General features: G+C 30.5%; 1 protein-coding gene across 1 annotated transcript in view; it reads left to right on the forward strand.

Moving 5' to 3' along the window:
* LOC130452765 (transcriptional activator cubitus interruptus) overlaps positions 1 to 20,947 on the forward strand; it is a 197,325-nt gene that overhangs the window by 168,884 nt on the left and 7,494 nt on the right. The window contains exons 3-5 of the mRNA XM_056792186.1: positions 18,315 to 18,413; positions 19,390 to 19,751; positions 19,897 to 20,127. Coding sequence (XP_056648164.1) covers positions 18,315 to 18,413; positions 19,390 to 19,751; positions 19,897 to 20,127 — 692 coding nt within the window. The remainder of the gene's footprint in view (positions 1 to 18,314; positions 18,414 to 19,389; positions 19,752 to 19,896; positions 20,128 to 20,947) is intronic.

A 20,947-nucleotide genomic window follows, 5' to 3' on the forward strand; every position in this document is an offset into this window, starting at 1 on the left:
TAGTAGTTTTTCCAATCAACTTTTAATGTGTTATTTGTAATAGTTGTAATAATATTTGTAATATTTATTTGTAATATTGAAAAAACACAAAAAAACACAATCATGGCATCGAGGGCAACAGTTTTATGTTCAACAATTGGCGAGATCCACAAGTGACCTCTCTACATTTCTACAAAACATTTTTCTAACTCTTACGATTATACATAAGTCCGGAAACGATCATAGATATAGAATTTAAATAAGTATCTTGTCACAGACTACAATCTAGCGAAACTTCTCTCCTGAGCAATAAAAGCAAGAAAAAAGTAAATATTTCGGAACCGAGAGAGAAAACTTTTGTGCAGCAATATCTCCAATATATATTGTCAAACATAACGAAAAATATAAGTATGACAAATCATTCTTTCACTTATACAAGAGACTTTTCAGTTAACAATACTTTCACTACGTTGGTAGTATTGTTAATTTTCACCATACTCCTAATGTTATCTAAGCAAAAAACTGATTCCGTTATCAGATGGATGTAGAGAAAAAGGGGTCAATTAAACATTATTAGTAGAAAACCAGTTGAAGAAACGAAAGAATATCTATGTAAATATTATCCTGTAGTGGTTCACGTGGAATTAGGAAAGGTAGGAAACGCGCTTAAGTGGGTTTATAGGCGCGTGCAAGTGGAGCCTGTTTTGTGATAAGGAGTATCAGTGTCACCCTCATGCCGAAGACAGATTCGTACTTACATTATATAAAAATACCAAATCTCGTAACAATAGTAATAGATTTATTGTAAATAGTAGCAATATAGGGGTTCTTTACTTTTGAAAGTGACCACATGAACACTATACGCCCAGGAGTATCATTCACCGTACGACTCCAGGAACGGTTCATAAAATCTGTGCTCTTGTACTTAGCGATTGTCGAATAAAAGTACTTGAGACAGCTAATGAAGTAATGAAATCTTTCATCCAAACGGATGTAATATTTTGAATGGAAGGATTACCTAATGCTGATTTGAAATTTGAATATGTTCAAACGTGATCCAAGATTTAAGAATTGCATTTATTGCATCATCTGCCATATTCGTCTAATATGGTTCCTGGCTTACACCTATTACTTTTATTTAATATTATTACTATTGAAGAGACACAAACATCTTGCAGAACAAACGAAAAAATAACTAATCTATCTACAGCCGAAAACGTTTAAGTAGACTTAGTCTAGTAGACATAACAGAATCATTCAATAAAACATAATGACAACCATTGTATGATAGTTTCTCAATAAAATTTCCACAAAACTAGCATCCGTCGCCTTGATTGATTTGATTTATTAGGGGAAATTTTATTTGTCTCTTACTAGCGTCGCTTTTTGAATTATGACGTGCTGTTGACGAATCTTACTCAGGCTTAGATGAGCAGATATAGAACAAACTGATACCGAAAAAGATTATTGCTCCAAATTTAAGTTACTTGCGACGAACTCCACAACAGCCGGTGAACACATTTGTCAACGGAATAAAGCGCAGAAGTTTTCTAACTTCGAGATAAGAAATAACCTCATTCACCCTTGAATTCATGTGTTATACCTGATTTAAAAATTACTCCTAGAATGTATTTGTATGACCCAAGTGTTACTTATAGCATAAAAACAGGAAGATTCATTTTTGATGTATTTATAGAAAACAGAAGTGCAAAGACTAATAGTTTATTTGAAAGTGTAACGATTAATTCATATTTTATGAACAAAATAAAATACTAGTTTTATTTGAAACATTCCATCTGAAAGATTGGTGAATTCGATTTTAAATTATGGTGGAGCTTCCATTAATTAAATCACTGTTAGGAGTTTTAATTCAATAAAATTATCAAACGAAAACTAACTTGAAACAAAATATATGAATGGTTAATCATTCAAGAAGCCCAAACAGATTCTTAAAATAGAAATAAATGGAATCTGTTTCAGCTTTGGCAATGCAATTGATATTGAAGCGTGAAAGTATTAAATAAAACTCGCAATAACGGTCTTATTAGAGGCGTGAACCGAGAATTACACGGCGTTCATAAACTTTTTGGAAAACTTGATATTGTAAAATCTGGAATGTATCGAACATCCGCCGTATTCTCTTGGTTTTGACCAAAATGTCGGAAAAACGTTATAGCGAATAACTCATTAAAGCTTGTTTATATCGAAAAAATTTTTTTTTTACTTCAAAAAACATCTTTTTCATAAAACTGAAAATGTTCTGCAGTTGAACTCGAGTCATCGAGATGCAGGGTCTTTCTAAAGAACAAATGGTGTATACTTGAAAACAATAGGCTCAACAATGGTTGCGGCAACTGATATACCAGAGGTGGGGAACCTTTTTACCATTAGAGGCCACATTTAAATTAGGCAGCAAGAAGAGAGACCGCATAAGCTGATTGACCTAAGAAAGTGACTTTTATGAAATTATTACAGTTTTTCTATAAATTTAATAATTTATTGCATTATATAGAAAAAATAAAATATAATACTACAAAATTTTAAATATAATATACAAATGGAATAATATAAAAATATTATAGAAGAATACAATAAAAAATATTTTGTTTGACAGTAATTGTATATTTGGATCAAGCTTCGTACCACACAGCTTTAATTGATCCTCTAAATGTGCATCTGTAATTTGCGTTCTTAAATTTGTTTTTACTTTTGACATGAGAGAAAATGTTGTTTCGCAACAGTAGGTACTTCCGAAGCAGGAAAGTAATCGGAGAGCATGTTCTTGACGGCATGGATCTTCAACAGCATTTTTCCAGATTTCTATGGGATCCTTTTTATCGTTAAAAAGGGATTTGATGATACTATCTTCTCCTAAATCAATTAACTCCATCTGTAGTTCTGCAGAAGCCTCGGATATATCTATTAAATGTGGTTCAAATGCCAGTTTCATAGCAGGAGTTTGCTCGTCAAAAACAGAAAATCTATTAGCAACTTGGGGGCGCTGAAAACTGTTTAAAAAATTAACATTGAGTGTCCAAGTCTGGTCTGTGGGCCAGAGCCTCGCTCATGTGTGCTAGGATCCGTTTCAGACTAATATTCTGACGTCATGTTACAATATGACTGTCTTTGGCGGGATTTTGTCGCGCAATTATCATGGAGTTGATGTACAATAGTTGTTTGAAACGAACTCTACCATTTTGTACTAGGTGGCAAAGGGCCGCACAAGAACCTCGCGGAGGTCACAGGTTCCCCACCTATGTGATATACAATAGTTCCGGCAATCAAAAGAATGTATTGAATCCTCAAGTGAAATATACGTAATATATAAGTAAACCAAAATTGGACCACGCAAACAGAGCGTCATGAAGTGAATTCAATAGAAGTAGCTACTTGTAGCCTTTTAGCACAATAAATCCAACAATTTCTCCATCAATTATCTAAGCAAGGAGTGGATGTAACACTCGTTTATATCCCCTCTCATTTAGTAATCGACGTTAATGAATTAGTTGATGTAGCTGCATATGGAATATCTTAACTAGAGATCGAAATATCTTAAATACATGCGAGGGTTGATACTTAAGTTTTGAGATATGGCAACACCGATGTGGATATGTCAAATTTGATATTGATAAAGATATTGATATTCAAATATAGATTCAAAAATTCTTGGAACGGAATCTATTACACAGAAAAGGGAATTTTTTGAAATGGTTCACATTCATAAGATCGAAAAAGCTATAATTTATAAAAATGACCTACATTTGCTATTCGACTTTCTCAAAAACAAACAAAAAGAATATTTTTCGTAAATGAAAAATCTTACTTTTGGTAGATGATTTCGATTTCGTTGATCAGTTTATTTTATATTTAAATAGCAGCAATTATATAACATTTTTTAATTAAATCCTATTTTCCAACGAATCTCGTACACAAAATGATTTACAACGGATTATTTTTGATTTACCCGATTGATTGATAGTTACATAGGTAGTAGACATTGTATCCTTTTACATTGAGCGTCATCCCAGAGACTAACATTAACATAAGAAACGAAGATGCAGAGAAAAATAAAGACTGGATGTTCATAAATAAACCTGTCGTTTGGGTATATAGCAATGAAAACAAACACGTCTCATGCAAAAATAAATCATTAAAACCGCTATAAATATATTTAAATGGACTGCATGTAGTCTGGAGCATGTGTTTGTTGCCTTTTGTTTCCTTTCATTCGGTCAAAAAAGATTTAGTGACTCTGTAGTGTAATAAATAAATTCATAATTATAATTTACTCGATTTTTGTTGAATTAGGAAAAATAATACGAACGACAAAGCTTACTTACTTTTAGTATTAGTTAAGTAAATACAAATAGAAAAATAACAAACAACCACTTTGATAAGAATAACAGAAAAATATGTATATATTTAGAATAATGAGATAAAGATATCCCAAAATAGGTCAATTTTTATTTTTAATTCGTAATTTGTTTCAATTATTTCGTCACAGTTCAAATCAACGAGTTTATACTATATAAAAGAGACCCAAATGAAGATAATACATCAATAAAACATATATATTAATTGGATACAAGAAAGTATAGAAGTAAAAATGATACTTCCTGATGAGACAATAATATAATACGCGTAATATTCAAAATAAAAGTAGGATAACATGATTGATCTTTTTAATTAATGTTTTCAAAATTATTTACTCTCAAATATAGTTAGCGGGAAATAGTGTTATTGAATTAGATACAAATAAATAAATAAAAAATAAAATACTTATTGATTCGTGATATTTATTTTGTCGGAAGCTACAGCAAAACTGAATATGGAGCTATTTCCACATACACATTTTAAAATGGAATATTTGATTGTCAGTAAGTAAATTTCAAAAAAATAAAGATTATTTAGTCTGTAATAAACATCGAACATTAACACAAACAAGAATAGGTTTTTAAATGCGTTTGAAAAGAGGGGCTACTTGCTATATTTTATTGGAAATAGTTAGTCCCAATAATATTATGTTGTTATCTTTGATGAAGCCTATCATGTCTAATAGGAAATTTCACAACCCTTAATATTCAGTTCACAAACATGAGTAGTATGAATAATAATTCCAAAGAGAAGAGAGCTGAGAAGACTTTTTACTTGTGTGGTACCTATATACAAAACTTTGAAGTTGAATTCATATGTGGTATGCATAAATACTAAACAAAACATATACACAAATTATATACGAAACGAAAGAATTAACAAATTCGCTCGTGCCGAATCTCTAGGAAGCTGCGTAGCTCCGCTAAGATCTAGGCGTTCGAGATCTGATAGCTTCGCTGTCCCAAGACAGAATGCCTTCTCGATTCAAAACTAAACTCAACTAAAACTTGTATCCTCTTGGTATAACTGACTTATATAAAAATGTATCTTCCTTCAAATTATTCTATCCAAATTCTGAGAATACCGTAAATGACTTTTCAGAAACTATAGTCCCAGTTCAGGTAGATTTAGTACTTTTTTGTATGATAATTCTATTTTTATGCTGAAATTATGAAAAAGGGAAATAAATAACTTGAAAAGTTAAAAAAACCATCGACAAATGATCAAACTTCAACCGATCGCATTTACCCTCCGGTCTACCAGGATAGTAAGGATAATAACATATGACTACGACCCGATTCTGCATTGAGTAACTTCGATAAAGATAACGCGCGAAACGAAGAAAATCGTTAATATCAACGAAAAAAATGCACACGCTGTTAAACACATAAAAAATGTTATATTTACGAGTTTATCGGTAGAACGGGTTCATCATAAACGTACACATGTCATCTTTATAGCCTTTCAATTCGATATTTTAATACATAATAAAAGGAATGAAATTATCAGGATTGGATTCAGGCTTGGAAGTTTTTTAAGGGTAATACATTAGGGAGGAAGCATGTCAATATGTCAACACAGAGAAATATTGTCCAAGAACTAGAAAACACCTTTTTGTGGCCATAAATGTGATCGTGATGTGTTGAAGTTTGTGGGTTTTCTATTTGAATTCGAGGAAAAACTTTTCAATCATAATTGAAACATTCGATTTTAAGTAAAAGATGAGGAAAATAAATGAAGTCCTCCTCAACACCTCAAAATTATTTTTTCTTAAAGAGAAAAAAGTGAACAGGATAGTTATCCAATCAATCAATTATCCAATAATGATTTTCTAACTAATCAATTCTCGCTACTCTTTTGAAAATAAACAGGATTGTTTTCCTAAAAACAAAGTAAAAAGGTAGTAACAGTTGAATTAAATTCCTATAAATTGACAACTCTGTAGTCATACAACCAAATTAGATCAGTCATACATCATCTCCAGTAACCATTTTTGCAGTGAAATCCGGATGTACACTAAGAAAATCTTTGTTTTATTTTTGTTTATCATACGAAACTCTCGCAACCAATTTGGCGCTGGCTCGTCTGATTTACACATCAAAATACGAGACTTCTTCAAGTTCTCGTTTGTTTGAACGCAAGATTTTTTATAAATTTTTGACGCCGAAGGATCTTTCGTCGACCTGTTCATTTCCAATTTTAAATCGCTCATATCTGTAAACAGTCTTCTAACTGACTAAATTATCACCACAAACTTGATGTTTGTGGAATTTATTACAATACAAATACAATAATACAAATACAAATAATACAAATTACAATTTTTTTTCATTATTTTGGTTTCTTTGAATGTTTATCGATGCATAATAAAACCGAATAGGCTTTTTTAAATGGCCTTCTTAAAAAAATTTTACTTATTTAGCTAAATAGAGGTAGGATACAATTTAAGTTAAAACGGTCTGTTTATAGGATTCGTTAAAGTAAACAAACAATTATATTTGACTTTGCTTAGGCTAGTTTTCACACTTAATTCGTTTTTGATGCGTTGATATTAAAAAAGGTACGTAGTAAAATAGTATCTGACAAAATAAGAGAAATGATTATTCATTGGCATTGGAAAGACAAATATTCTTTCCCAATCGTTGACAACGTTAAGTTTGAAACATCAAATTTTACAAAACAACAGGTTTGGTGGCTCAAAAACTAAGAACTAACAAAGCCTCAAAAAATCATAGAACAAAATTGACGTGCTAAATACAGCTAAATTAAAAATGTTATGCAAAGATAAAAAAATTTTCAAGAGCTGTCAAAAATCTGGGTTAGGCAAGCTTATTTTTTGTTTTTTTTTAATATCGGTATTTTATTTGCAAAAAGAAGTCACTGTTGTCAAAATTCAGAGGAAAAGAGAAGAGCGAGATCAAAAGAACATAAATAAGTGTCTCGGAATCAATGGATCTCCATTAACTGTAGTAATGAAGTAGGTGTAGCTTTTCATGTGGATGAAAAAGTAAAATATTAGATATCAGAAAACAATATCCGTTTTTAAACGGAAGTCCAATAATACAGAACTCTCTGGCGAATTCAAACTTTGTGGCATAACATGAAGAAAAAGCTTATAAAAAATCCCGCAAGAACAGTTTCAGAATTCCAAACCCATCTCCAAAAAAATTAGGATAGTTTTGTAACACATAACTGCCAATAGTTAGATGAATCAGTGGGGTTGTCCATTAATCACATGACATTGATCTTTTGAACCCCTATCTCTCCTGGTGAAACGTGGTAAGATTTTAGACTACACCTCCTTCTCTTCTGAACCTCTTTCTCCTCCTTTCGAGCTTCACGTGATTAATTTACAAACCTATTATTTAGTCGAAAAGGCAATGTAACACAGTGATGATTTGATTTTAGTTGGTTTCTTTGATTTTCTGAAATCGACTTTTTTCCAGTTCTTCCGAGTTTCTTATTTTGAAAATTTAGTATTTTTGGCCAAAAAACATATTATCGCTTGCTTAGGATTAAATTAATGTGAAGTGAAATTGTTATATTTTATTAAAATACAACAAGACATTACTTTTGTGCTATGTAAATGTAAATAATAAATGAAAGAGACAAATTGCTTGTAGGCTTACTTATTGGAAATGAATCAGTTGTTGTAATTGATGGCGGTAAACTATATATCATGTATATTAATCGATTTTCTTAAATTTCAGACTAGGTCACTTTTGATAACGGTATATTATCGAAAATAGATGATACCTTTAAATTCCACATTTTTTATCAACTTAAAAACGAAACTTCAAGATTCTTGTCTCACCATAGGCACTAAACGGGTTGAAACATTACCGCTTGTCTCAACCGGTGAGGATATCAGAGACATATTAGTTGAAATAGAGACAGTGTTATTGGCGCTATAAAAATTCATTAATCTCAATTTTCGATCACACCTGGTATGTACATACGCCTGCATAAATTACTGGTGTATATAAAATAAAAATAAAGTGATAAATATGGTTTTAATAAACATTTACTTATTAATATTTTAACATATTAAGAAGGTATGTATAAATTTTGATGTTCACGAACAATACGAGCCAATTTCGATCCTGGTTCAATCTTCGTTCAATTCGGTATTTTAATGTATAATAAAATAAGTATAAAAAACGTTCTCTCAGCTTGCCTGCAAACATGGTGGTTATTGCCATAAAATCAAGTCTTTATTGATTTAGTTAGCTCAATATCCAATTATCCTGAATAATTTCTATAAATTTACGATATTAACCATTGGGGAAGAGTTAAAATGTTGCTAGGAGCCGCATCCATATTAAGTAACAAGTTCGAATTAATTAAATTGTATCATCTGGATAAGTCCAAAAATGTGTTCTGATATATTTAATAAAATATTTTCAAAGTACTAGAATATTTCGTTGCTTTAACATATATGAATGCTTCTAAATGTTCTTGATTTTAGGTCTCTTTTGTTTAAAAATTATGTTTTTAATAATTCTAAAATGATTGATAAAAAATTGACGTTTCGACTTAACTTCAGTCTATATCAAAATATGATGTTGGCACTAACAATTCGCGTATTTTATTAATCAATAGATCTACTACATCATGAACATCAAAATAAGAATAAAATCACAATAAAAATTAGGAAAACTTAATTTTTTATCAGTCCTTACATCTCAAATATGTAGCAGTACTTAATCAATCAAATTATTTGTAGTTTCATAAGAATTTACAAAATAAAACTATGAATTTTACTTAAATTATTTAGGTCTTTTTTATCATTTATAGTTTTTGTATTTTTATGAATGTGAACCTAACCTAACCAATTGTAATTTTCTTTTTCGTGTATTAGATTCCATACTAAGAATTTTTGAATATTTATAATTGAATTTATGTTTTTTTGATATTTCATGGTTCGTTAAAGCATTTTATTATTTTTGTCTATTTTCTAAATATTTAGAGTATATTTAGTATATAAACAGCGTCACAATTAGTACAATATAAGACATTTGATATATAATATTACTTTTTTTGTTTTTTGAAATTTTATTTCAGTGAAATGTTTAGATCATATAAATATGTAACACAACTGAAAATAGTAAACAGGCGAATTCATAGTATTTTTTTCCAGTGACTCGTTCGTAATCTTGATAATAAATTACATTTTAATTATTTAACTAGATACGGTACTGTATAAGGAATACCTGGCACCAATCTAACCATAACAATGCAGGCTCTGAATAAATAAATTGCTGTCAAATTAGAAACATCTCTGAATAACTCTCAAGTGTCTGAGACTATAAGAAGACTTGGAGTTTTTGTAGAGAGAGAGATAGATCAAAGGGACTTTCTTTGACCACTTCACATGTTCGTGGTGTTTTACAGTCAACCATAAAAATCCACCAGAGAATAGAGAGAAGACTTTTACGACAAAGTTTGTGAACACATGCATGAACTGCTGCGTACATCTGGTTCGGTACTTTATTCTATTTTCGTTCGCATTTTCTCAATGGGCCTGCTTTTAGTTGTAGTTTTATTTTATTTTCCATCCTAGTCATTTTTACAAAACACATATCGAAATAATGGATTAGCATTGTATTTCTCCGTATACCGATTGTTTACATATGGAAAATCTAAAGCGGAAAATTATACAGTGTTCTTTATAAATAATATATATTGCATAATGTGGCTAAATCATTTGAATTATCCACTGATTCTTATTTTAAAATTGAGAAAAGTAAAAAAAACTAATGAAATAAATATAATGATTTTTTTTCAGAGCGATAGAGATATTTTGAACGGCGCAGCATGTGCACTTAAGAAGCATAATGAACATTCTGCTTACAAATAATTTTTTTAAATATTTATAGGTTAAAACATATACTAAATAGTCACTATGCAATACTGTACCCAAGGTCGTAACTAGCGGGAAGATACCTATAAAAAACTTGTAATAATATTATAAATAATAAAATTTTTTCAGGAAAGTAAAAAACGGGGATACGCTCATAAAAAATAGGAAAATGATAAATCATCAAAATTCCCACACATAGTGAACGAAAATTTAATTCTGGCACTTATGAGTACTCCCGACAATATTTCAAATATGTTAATTGGTGTTGGATCAAGTCTTCTTTCCTTGCTTTACTTAACTGTAATTGGGCACTATAGGGAGAGACAAGAGCTGGGAAATTATGATAACTTAATGGTATTCCGCGACTTGATGAGCTATTAATATCTAAGGCCTTGTAATACTCTTTGTGAGTGTACTTTGTTCAATTCTGTTTTCAAAAATCTGGAAAATTTGATTTTTATTTTAATCTTCCTTTGTATGTTTTTTTATTTTTTATGATCTTAGATTTTAAACTACCTAAATCTAAGAAATTTATATACAACTCGAAGCATTCGTAAGGTATAGTATTTTTTCTTGCTCTGGCACCGTCAAATATTCGTTTGTAATCATTCATGATAAATATTTTCTGGTTTTTCATTTTTTTTCTACAGTGAAATACATTCCATGTAAAGATTCTAAAAATTTATGTTGATCTTCTTTAAATGATTCCATTTCTCAACGGTATAAAGAGTAGCGATGACTTGCTGGTGAAAGTTTTGTCATGAGCAGATGTCGGAACATTCTATTTCATAAAGTCTCGTTTCCCATTTACTTTAATTCCGAAAACAAGTTTCCCATTTATTGGAAATACGAAGAATAGCTTGAAAAAATGATCTACAAACCCTGAACCTGAAATTATTGCTTTGATTCACTTCGAGAGCTAGAAGCTTTTACAAATCTTCTATTGAGTCTAATTTAACAGATTTAACTCTGAAGTCTTTTTATCTATTAAAATCAAACAATCAAAATATACGACAGCTTTCAATTTCGTCTTGTTCAGATCTCATTACAGTTATTATTGTTTGCATACTCTGGCTCAGAATCTAGGAGCAGGTTATCTATTTTGTCTTCATTGTGGGCAACGTTTTCCAAAATTCAAAAAATAATTGTTCTAATAATAAATATGATTTTATTAATTCATAATGTTTGAAGAATTATGATTAAAACACAGATAGAGAAGAAAATCAAAGTGCTTGTAGTATATTTAATCATACACTCCTGGTTTTTATTGTTTTTATTCTCATTAAATGATTCCTTTTTATTAATTTCGTTAGATTTGAAGAAAGCAACTAGTTTTCAACCACAACTGTACATTATTAATTAATTACTTAGCACTTTTAATGTATTATTATTAAACAAAATAAACACAACAATGTTTTTTGGCATAACACACACTTATAGTTAACAAGGTTTAATTGGATAAAGAGAAATATGTAGTTCCAAATGAAACCACTAGTGTGATACTTGATGAAGTTTGTAGTTAAATAGTGAATTTTCTCATTATCTGATGTACATTTATAGCAATTATATTCACAATGACTTTTTTTCGATTTTGGAAACAATTGCACTTAGTGACTTACCCCCAAGCAGACGATATATTTTCTGTATTTTTCAAAATTGAGGGTCCCATGTGTGTATGTATGGACATATTGTATTCTAACTTTAATCTATCTAATCTAGGGCTCTAAAAATTCAATTCCATGATTCATACAGTAACTTTGGTGCGGTAACTGACGAGCACGTAGGAACTAAGACATACATAGGAATACATTAATACCAGATATCAAGGTTGTTACAGAAGGACGACATGAAAAGAACTTGAAAAAATATGTATATTTTTCAAGATTTTGATGCCCAAAATTTTTCACCTTCTAACGGTTGACGTAATTTTCAGATTAGAATATTTATTTTGTAGGTAAGTGTCATTAATGACTTGCCTCTCCTCATAGTAGACATTTATTGATGAGTTTGGAGAAAATATCATACGAAGTTGACGCTATATATTATGAGGTACACGAAAACTACAAGACTTTTAAGAAAAATTGTACTACAAAACAAAATTGCGTCCTTAACTTACTCGTCAGACCTTTGCCTTTTCGTCAGTGTTGCTGTTGGTGAATCATGTATCGAGCACACGGCTCTTTGTTGCAGATCCAACACCAACAGTTGCCTCAATCGCTTGATAGGTGCATTTTGGATCACCTTCAATCATACGTCTCACTCTCTCGATTTTTTTGTTACAAATTTATATTCCCACGGCAAATCGTATGTACCACTATTCACTTTGTTATAGCGGCAACTCAACTGCAGTTGAAGCTTATTACTTTCGAAAAATTAACGTTATATCTCAAATTTATTATTTCAATTTAGATCATCTAAATAAAAAAAAAGTAAAGGAAAAAGGTATTATTCGTTCGAGGAGGCGCCCGTAAATGAATTTTTCTACATGTTTAATGTACACAAGTACCTTAGGGCATAAATGCATTTATTGCTCGACAACTAAACACGTAACGTTATGTTTAACACTCGTTAGCGCTTGGAAGCCGGATGTGAGATTATTTTTTGTGTTCGTTCATCGTACGCCTGCATTACTTCCTTTTTTTAATAGCACGACCCATAAAACAATCACAGACTTTTTTATTTTCCTTGTCGATTTCTAGTGCCTGTTTCGTCCCGCATGTTCGAATTACAGGCTCGTGATTGTTTCATTAAAACTACCGGATATCTCCAATTAGAAAATTTTTCTGACAACACATCAAGATTTGTTAGATTTCGTAACGTGTAGATAACATCGCACATGAATCAATCGTTCTGTTTTTAATGCTTTGCTGTCTGTTACCTTCGACGAACTCCATTTCTTAAGATAAACAGGATTTTAGAATATAAAGCGGAAGCAATCATAACGTTATTTGTAAATAAAACAGATGATTTTATTTTGAAGGAAGGATTTATGACAATTATATGCCAAACAAAATATCTTCGGAGGTATACCTCATATAGCACTGAGGCATAATTGAAGTTCAATTTTGTTAATATGCCGAATTATCCCATCAAATTCAAAAATAAAGAATACCCCAAAACTTTAGAACTAACACTCTCAACAACATACTTTAAATTTGAAAATGAAACTGATGATTGTGCTATTGAGGAAACTGTCTTAACATATATGTTAAATAAAAATCGACTCTCATAATAAAAAACTCCAATTCACCATTGAGATTGAATAAAATTAATTATCTTTGTGTCACATTCTATACGAAAAATATTAAATTAAACAGAATGGTATACGAAACCAACTTGGTCCTCAAGATATTTAAATTTTAAAATCATGTCATCCTATACCCCAGGATGATAGAGCTATCAGAATTTATATGATTAGCTATTCAAAAAGCAGAAGGACGATAAACAAATTTTATGATCAATTAAGGAACAAAATAGAAACTAAACATCAAAAAGTGATACAACTTTCCTTACGATATATGTTCCTAACAACCATAATTATTTCAATAAATATAATATTAGTAAAAGTCATAAAGTACATAATACATTAGAGAAATATTTCACAAAACTAAAATGTAAAACAACCATTAACAAAATGAGTAATATCATATATAAAGTACCTTGTAATGATTGTGACGCTATTTATATATGGCAGACATCTCAGTAGGTAGAAAATAGATTAAAAGTTCATCGTTATATATACATTCAGTTATAAAAATTTAAAAATTCTAGAAACGGAGTCAAACACAAGAAATTGAGCATTATTAGAACTGGTGTACATACATAGGAGTGAAAATGCGGTCGATTATAAAAAAATCTGAGTAATTGTTTATTTATTATTCTTCTTCATAAATATTTATATAACTATGAATAATTTAATAGATGGCTGCCCCTTATTTTTGAAATATGACAATAAAAAATTAATTACTGTGGTTAAAACAAATTTTTATTTGATATTCATATTATAGGTGTTCTATTGATTAATATAATTCGATAAAGACTTAAAAATTTGAAAAGTCTATATTTATAGTTTTTTTAAAAACTTATTTTCAATGAATAAAGGCATAAAATCAAGAAGTCTTATCAACAAAAACATTAAAATAATCTATGAAATGAAAAATGGAAGAAAATTATCTCATCATCCAGCTCTTCAATTATTCGTGACTCATTGACGAGAACTTTATCTTCTAAATATCTCTGTAAAAATAAGTCTAGCAATCCTTATCCAAATAATTACTCTTGTAGATGTATCACTACTGGATTCTCATTGGCCCAAACTGGTAATTCTACTTAATAATCCATTAATCCACTGAGATGAAAGTCGCTGAGGATAATTTTTAAATTCACTTCTCTCTGTGGAACCAACCATTTGGCATATTGATTATGTTTAAAATGTTCAGTAGGCTTCAGCTCTTGAGTAAATTGAACCTTGTATTAGTGTAAATTTAAACCTTTATTCCAAATCCGTCCAGATTCACCACAGCCACAATGTCTTAAACAGAACTAGTTGGGAGGGCATGCACAAGTATTTTCACATCTCCCACAGAATTTTTTGTAATATTCTCCCGATACACGATAGATGTTAGTCTAATTTCATTAAAATTATACGATTTACAATAATATTTATTCTTCAATTTTATGGAATATAGAAATATAAATCTAATAGTATATTATTTAATGTAGATCATAACGCACATATATGTATATAAATTAATATAAATAGGAAAGCTCCTTTTTGAATATACTTTCTCAATTCTACTAAATACATGTGTTTCCAATATAGCCAAAGTTAGTTCGTGCTTTCTGAAAATAGAGGCCGATCCATGGATCATTTAGCAAACAGTCATCAACTGATTTTCTGTTCATATGTCTGACAGCTTAGTGAGCCGTATTCTTCCGTTCATTCTAATTTTAATGTTTTTATGACCATGGTAAGAAATATACGCCGTGGAACTGAAAACAATCAGCATCTGCGTGAGAAGTAAGAATATTACCGTTCATATTTTATGAGTATGATTTTCAAGAAAATTGAACCGAGTTAACTTGTGAATAATGACATATTATTATTTTTATAACAATTATCTTTTTAGAAGGATCCGTTCACGGAGACCCACAACAATATATTACTCTAATTGGATTAATAATAAACTCAAAATATATTTTTTGTTTGGTATAAGAGTATCCAATAAGTAAGAATTATAAATTAATTTCTCAGTTTCAGGCGAAGTGTAAATTAGAAGTTGTATAATATAAATTAGTCAGGGCCAAATATGTTTTAAACATTTTATGCTATACATTGATAGAAAAAAGGAGATATTTGATTTTTTGGAAAGTCTCCAGATGTTATGTTTTTGATTGTTTACTAATAAAATATGGAAAACGTAAGTAATACAAAGTTAAGAAATATTTCTTGAAGGAAAATGAAAAATTTTTTTTTCCAAAATGTGTCCAAAATGAGTCTCATTTTCAAAAGTAGGCGAATTTTTCATTATAAGTATCCCGTCTTCACTATAGCAAGGCTGACAATATTCAGCGGAATATTTGTGGAAAATTTTGGATCATCTATTTCTACCACGATTTCATCATTGAGCTGGTCATTCTCTATTATTGGGTGCGTCTGGCGTATTAATGGAATCGTCTGGTTTATTAAAGGGTATGCCTGGCGTATTATTGTGCCTGTCACACAGGAAAGGGCAAAATCATCTTCATTAAACTGATCAGGATTATAGGTATGAATTTCGGAAGCCCTGAATGAGTTTTATGATTTTCCATATCGGCGATACTGGGGTAAGCTCGGCAAATTTCCAGGGCTGCTTACCTTCAACCTATCGCACTCTTTGTAGTAAGTAAATAAGCCAAAAAAACCAATATCAAGTGGGTGCATTCTGTGGCTTGCATGAAGTGGTGGGAAGAGCAAAACAACATGTTTGCAGATATATTGATGAACGGTGAGAGGAATGATTGTCGAGAATCAACAGTACTAAAATATTTTTCTAACCATTCTGGGCTACCTGTTAAGAGGTGTTTATCTGTAGTACGGCTTGACGTTCTAAAATGATACTTAAAATCATCATCTAAAGAGTAATCCACTGAATGTTGCTATCCAACAATTCTTTCTCGTTTGTTCCTGTGTTTATTAATTTCAATAAGCGTGTAAATTGATTTATAACATTCCCTTATTTGTTTATTATTAAAAAAAAGTATTTGCCCTTGTTTCCGAAAGAGATTGAGTAACTTTTTCTAAATTTTGCACGTCCAGATTAATATTTTACAAAGTTAAAGAAGATAAAATCATTTATAGGTGTGTTCTGATTATAAGACTCCGTTTTAAAATTCCTATTTGCTTGAACTGAATAGATCAATGTCAATTTTTAGGTGAAACTGATATTTTTATGAGTAAATGAATACAATCTTTAAAAAATTAGTTATTATTTTTTCTTTCCAATAGTTCTCTTCATGCTCCCTTTGATATTTTTGACGCAGTTGGCTTGACCTACGTAATATGTCCACTTTGTTCAGATGATAGCGGAAATGGAAAGTAATGCGTAAAATTTATTTTACTTTTTCTTCTAAAAGTTCATGACCCACATTTCGCTCCGCATTTAATCCGCTCCATGTAAGCATAGTGGGCCACACTCATAACAACATACAAGACATGTGTCAAAGTACTGATTGGCTTTCTCCGCTCCGCATTAGTCGGGACGCACGTCAATTATGCAACATCTGATTGAACCCTCATACTCATGCGTACTCTTATACAAATATACCCTAAGAAATAACAGATTTATCTATAAAACAATAAGACAGATGAAAAATTATTAACAATCTATACCTTTAACCCTAAACAACATACGCGATTTCATAACTGTTCCGGTTTAATTTTAAAGTACAAAATAACAATAAAACGGAGTTTGTATATCAGTTTTTGAGGTATGACATATTTATGTTTTAATTTCAACGTATGCCAGTTGTGTCTATTCAAAGTTATTACTATTCCTGTTGATTTAAGAAACACGTTTAAAGTAGCAGGTGGCGCAAGTTATCATCTCATGTTCTATTTTCTAATATTGAGTTTCTTTGATATCTTTTATCATTAACTAGAAAAAATGATATCGACCAAATGGCTAGAATACGGGCCCGATTTAAGGCACTCTTGCCAATCCTTAAAATTTCTATAGTATTATACATCATTACTCCATCCTGTGAAAATTACATATTCTAAACTACGAGTTTCTCCAGTTGAAAAAGGAAAAAGCCATTGAGCGCTCTGAAATACTAAAAATTACTTATAAGTAATACTCGAGTTTTAATTAGTTTTCAGCTGTTTTAATTAGGGGATATTTCTCTAAAATCTCCAATGTCCTTTCTGTGAAGAACTATAACAATCAATTAAATTTAAATTTTTTTAAATTGGAAAAAATGTACGGTTTCACCCTTAGTGTTAATTTTTGTTTTGAAAATTATGATTAAAACCATATCATTAATTCTTCAATATAAAATAAATATGGTAATATAAATATTATGTTTCTAAATCTCCTTGATTTCAGGTCTCTTCTGTTTCAAAATTAGTTTTTTTAAATAATTTTTCAAAGATAGATAAAATTGACGTTTCTTTTAGTCTTTATCAAAATATGATAATGACACTGACAATTTGCTTATTGTTCAATAGATCACCTTCATCATGAATATCAAAATAAGGATAAAATCAAACTAGAACTTTGTTCTAATAAGAAAAATTAATTTTTCCATGGTCTCTACATCTCAAATATATAGCAGTTAGCAATTCAATTATTTGTAATTTTATTAGAATTTACAAAATAGAGCTATAAATTTTACTTAAATTACTTAGGTCTTTTCTATCATTTATAGCTTTTTCGTTCTTATGAATGTGAACCATTTCTAAAAACTCTCTTTTTTGTGTATTAAATTCCGTTTCAAGAATTTTTTGAATTTTTATAATTGAATTTATATATTTTTTATAATTGAATTTATATATTTTTTATATTTCATGGTCGGTTAATGCAGTTCTATTTTTAAATAAATATTATTTTTGTGGCAGGGCTAGGACTAGGAACAGAATATATAACTGCCAGAGGTCTTACAGATGTCCATACAGCATCTACCTTGGGAAGTTCGGAATTTCCATTCAGTATAGATGGTAAGTGAAGAAAATTCTAATAAAAAATCGAGTAACTATTTTTACGAATGCCACATAAAAAATTTGAAAAACTGTGGTTAATGTTTTTAATAGTATTAATATAAACCAAACAAAAAAAATTGCTGATTTATTTTATTAAAATCAAAGAAGAGAAATATCCTAAGCTAACAATACACTTACCTGCTCTCTATATTAGGAATGGTATCAAAATACATTTTTGTCTCATATTGTTGAATTTGCTGAGAAAACAGGTGAAGGTAGACAGAAAAAAAAAATTTATTATTTAGAAGTTCGCTAATCGAAAGCGACTTGTGGTACGATACGTTATCATGAATCAAGAAAAAAGTCCTTGGTTCACTTTTTTCTCTGCATTCGTCCATTATTTCGTCTTTATAGTTTCTTGCACTTAACTGATTCAGTTCTTCCCATAAACCATTTTCCAAGTTACTATAATTTCACCATAGATATATTATAATGTTTCAAGAGTTTCTTTTGTGCTTTTCTTAACTCGAAACAAAACTTTATTTTTTCTCGATACATACTACAAACGTAATATCACTAAAGCGTCTAGCAACCAGAACGTATTCACGGAAATATTTTTAAATCCTATCTCTTGTCTAATTTACGCCATTCCAGTAAGGATGGATTCCCCAAATAAAAGTTTTTCTCCATTTCACAACTTGACAGACTAGTTTGAGTGGACTTGTTCCTATGGTTTAGAGGCATGGTAAAATCGGTATCGAATCCGTTTTACCCTATTCATAAATATGAAGATTAGAAACATTTTGTTATTGATTTCAAGTTTTTATATAAAGTTTTATAGGTGAGAACATATTTATAGTAATATGTATCTTACTACTAATGTATTTTAGGAGTGATGCTCTTCTAAATTTTTTAATCCAGCTCATTTATTATAATATTACGATAAATATTGTAATTTCAAAAATCACTGATAAATTATGTTTTACATTTTCAGGTTCCAGGTTGAACAGTCCTCGACCGGGCAGTATAAGAGCTTCTCGTAAACGCGCCTTATCATCCTCACCTTACTCAGATTCTTTTGATATTAATTCGATGATAAGGTTTTCCCCAAATTCCCTGGCATCTATAGTCAATGGATCGAGATCATCTAGCGCGAGCGGTTCCTATGGACATCTGTCGGCAGGAGCCATTAGCCCCGCTTTGGGTATGCATCCGATGCACCTTCAACAACTCCAAGCACACTTAATGCGTAGCTCGGGATCTTTATTACCTTTACCTCCTGCTGCACCTCCGCCTCATCCTATGTATTCTTTGGGACATCATCCGCTTCACGTAACACACAATATTAAGACTGATGTAAGTAACATTGGCTTCTTGAAAATTTTCTCACTGTTTATTATTGGATCCATAGGAGCTACCAATGGCAAAGAGAATTTTTACTTACTCCGATTGGAAAAAAATAGTTCTTGTTAATATTAGTTTTTTTTATTATAACTTTCAGATTTTAAATGACAGGAAAAAGTCTGAAACTAGTACAATAACACAACTCGATGTCGACTCAACGACGTCAAGAAAATCCAAAGTGAAAAAAGAACCGTCTCCAAATTTCTGTGGACAAGAGGGGCAAAACGATCCCATCGATCTCAAAGACGAACCAGGAGATTTTATAGAAACGAATTGTCATTGGAAGGAATGCTCAACAGAATTTGGAACTCAAGAAGAATTAGTAAAAGTAAGTTATACTGACCTGACACTGGGAATCATAATTCTAATTTTTAAAGAAAATTACTAATTTATATAATAATAACGCGCCAGACAAAAACTAATAAAAATATTATTAAAAGGAATATTTACCAACATTAACATAGAGATTTCGCAATATGTCTTTTTGTGTTTAGTTTAGACTTACGCAAGAGATCTTTTAATGGCCGTTTAGATTTCAAATTATTGAATTTCTACCTTGTGGTTAGATTTTTACAAATTCATTGTAACGTTTCGTGGTTTGCATCAACGAGGTTTCTTGTTTCTGTCCCAAGATCTACCCTACATTCTTGACACAAAACAAACACATAATGTATATGGGACAAACAATGGACTTGTAGTCCTCGGCGAGAGTTTATTTCGCCCACGCCTATGCTCTTCCATAAATTCCATTTCACGAAGTTCATTTCATTTGTAAGAAAGAAGGATATACCAACCGTTTCTTAAGCTTAACTGACTGATTTCCACTTTTAAATCGCTCATTAACATTTTTGTCAATTAAAATAAAATTTAGGGTTAATACGTTGTTAAAAACCCATGTTTAACGGAAGAATGATCTCAGTAAAGCAAACACTAAAGTAGTGCTTGAGACAGTCGCAATTTTTCCTTGCATGTCTCAATACAACAGGATATGTGATATTGATGCAACGTGAGTAGAAGAAAAGTTCAATTTGAGGTTAATTCTAAGTGCAGCTAGTTTTATTTTCATTCAGATTGAAAACTGATATCCAAAATTTGAAGTTAGCCGCATTACCTAGGAAATTAAGAACGTTGTCATGTAGTAGTAGAAG

Source organism: Diorhabda sublineata, chromosome 2 (genome assembly GCF_026230105.1).
Source record: "Diorhabda sublineata isolate icDioSubl1.1 chromosome 2, icDioSubl1.1, whole genome shotgun sequence".
Taxonomy (NCBI): domain Eukaryota; kingdom Metazoa; phylum Arthropoda; class Insecta; order Coleoptera; family Chrysomelidae; genus Diorhabda; species Diorhabda sublineata.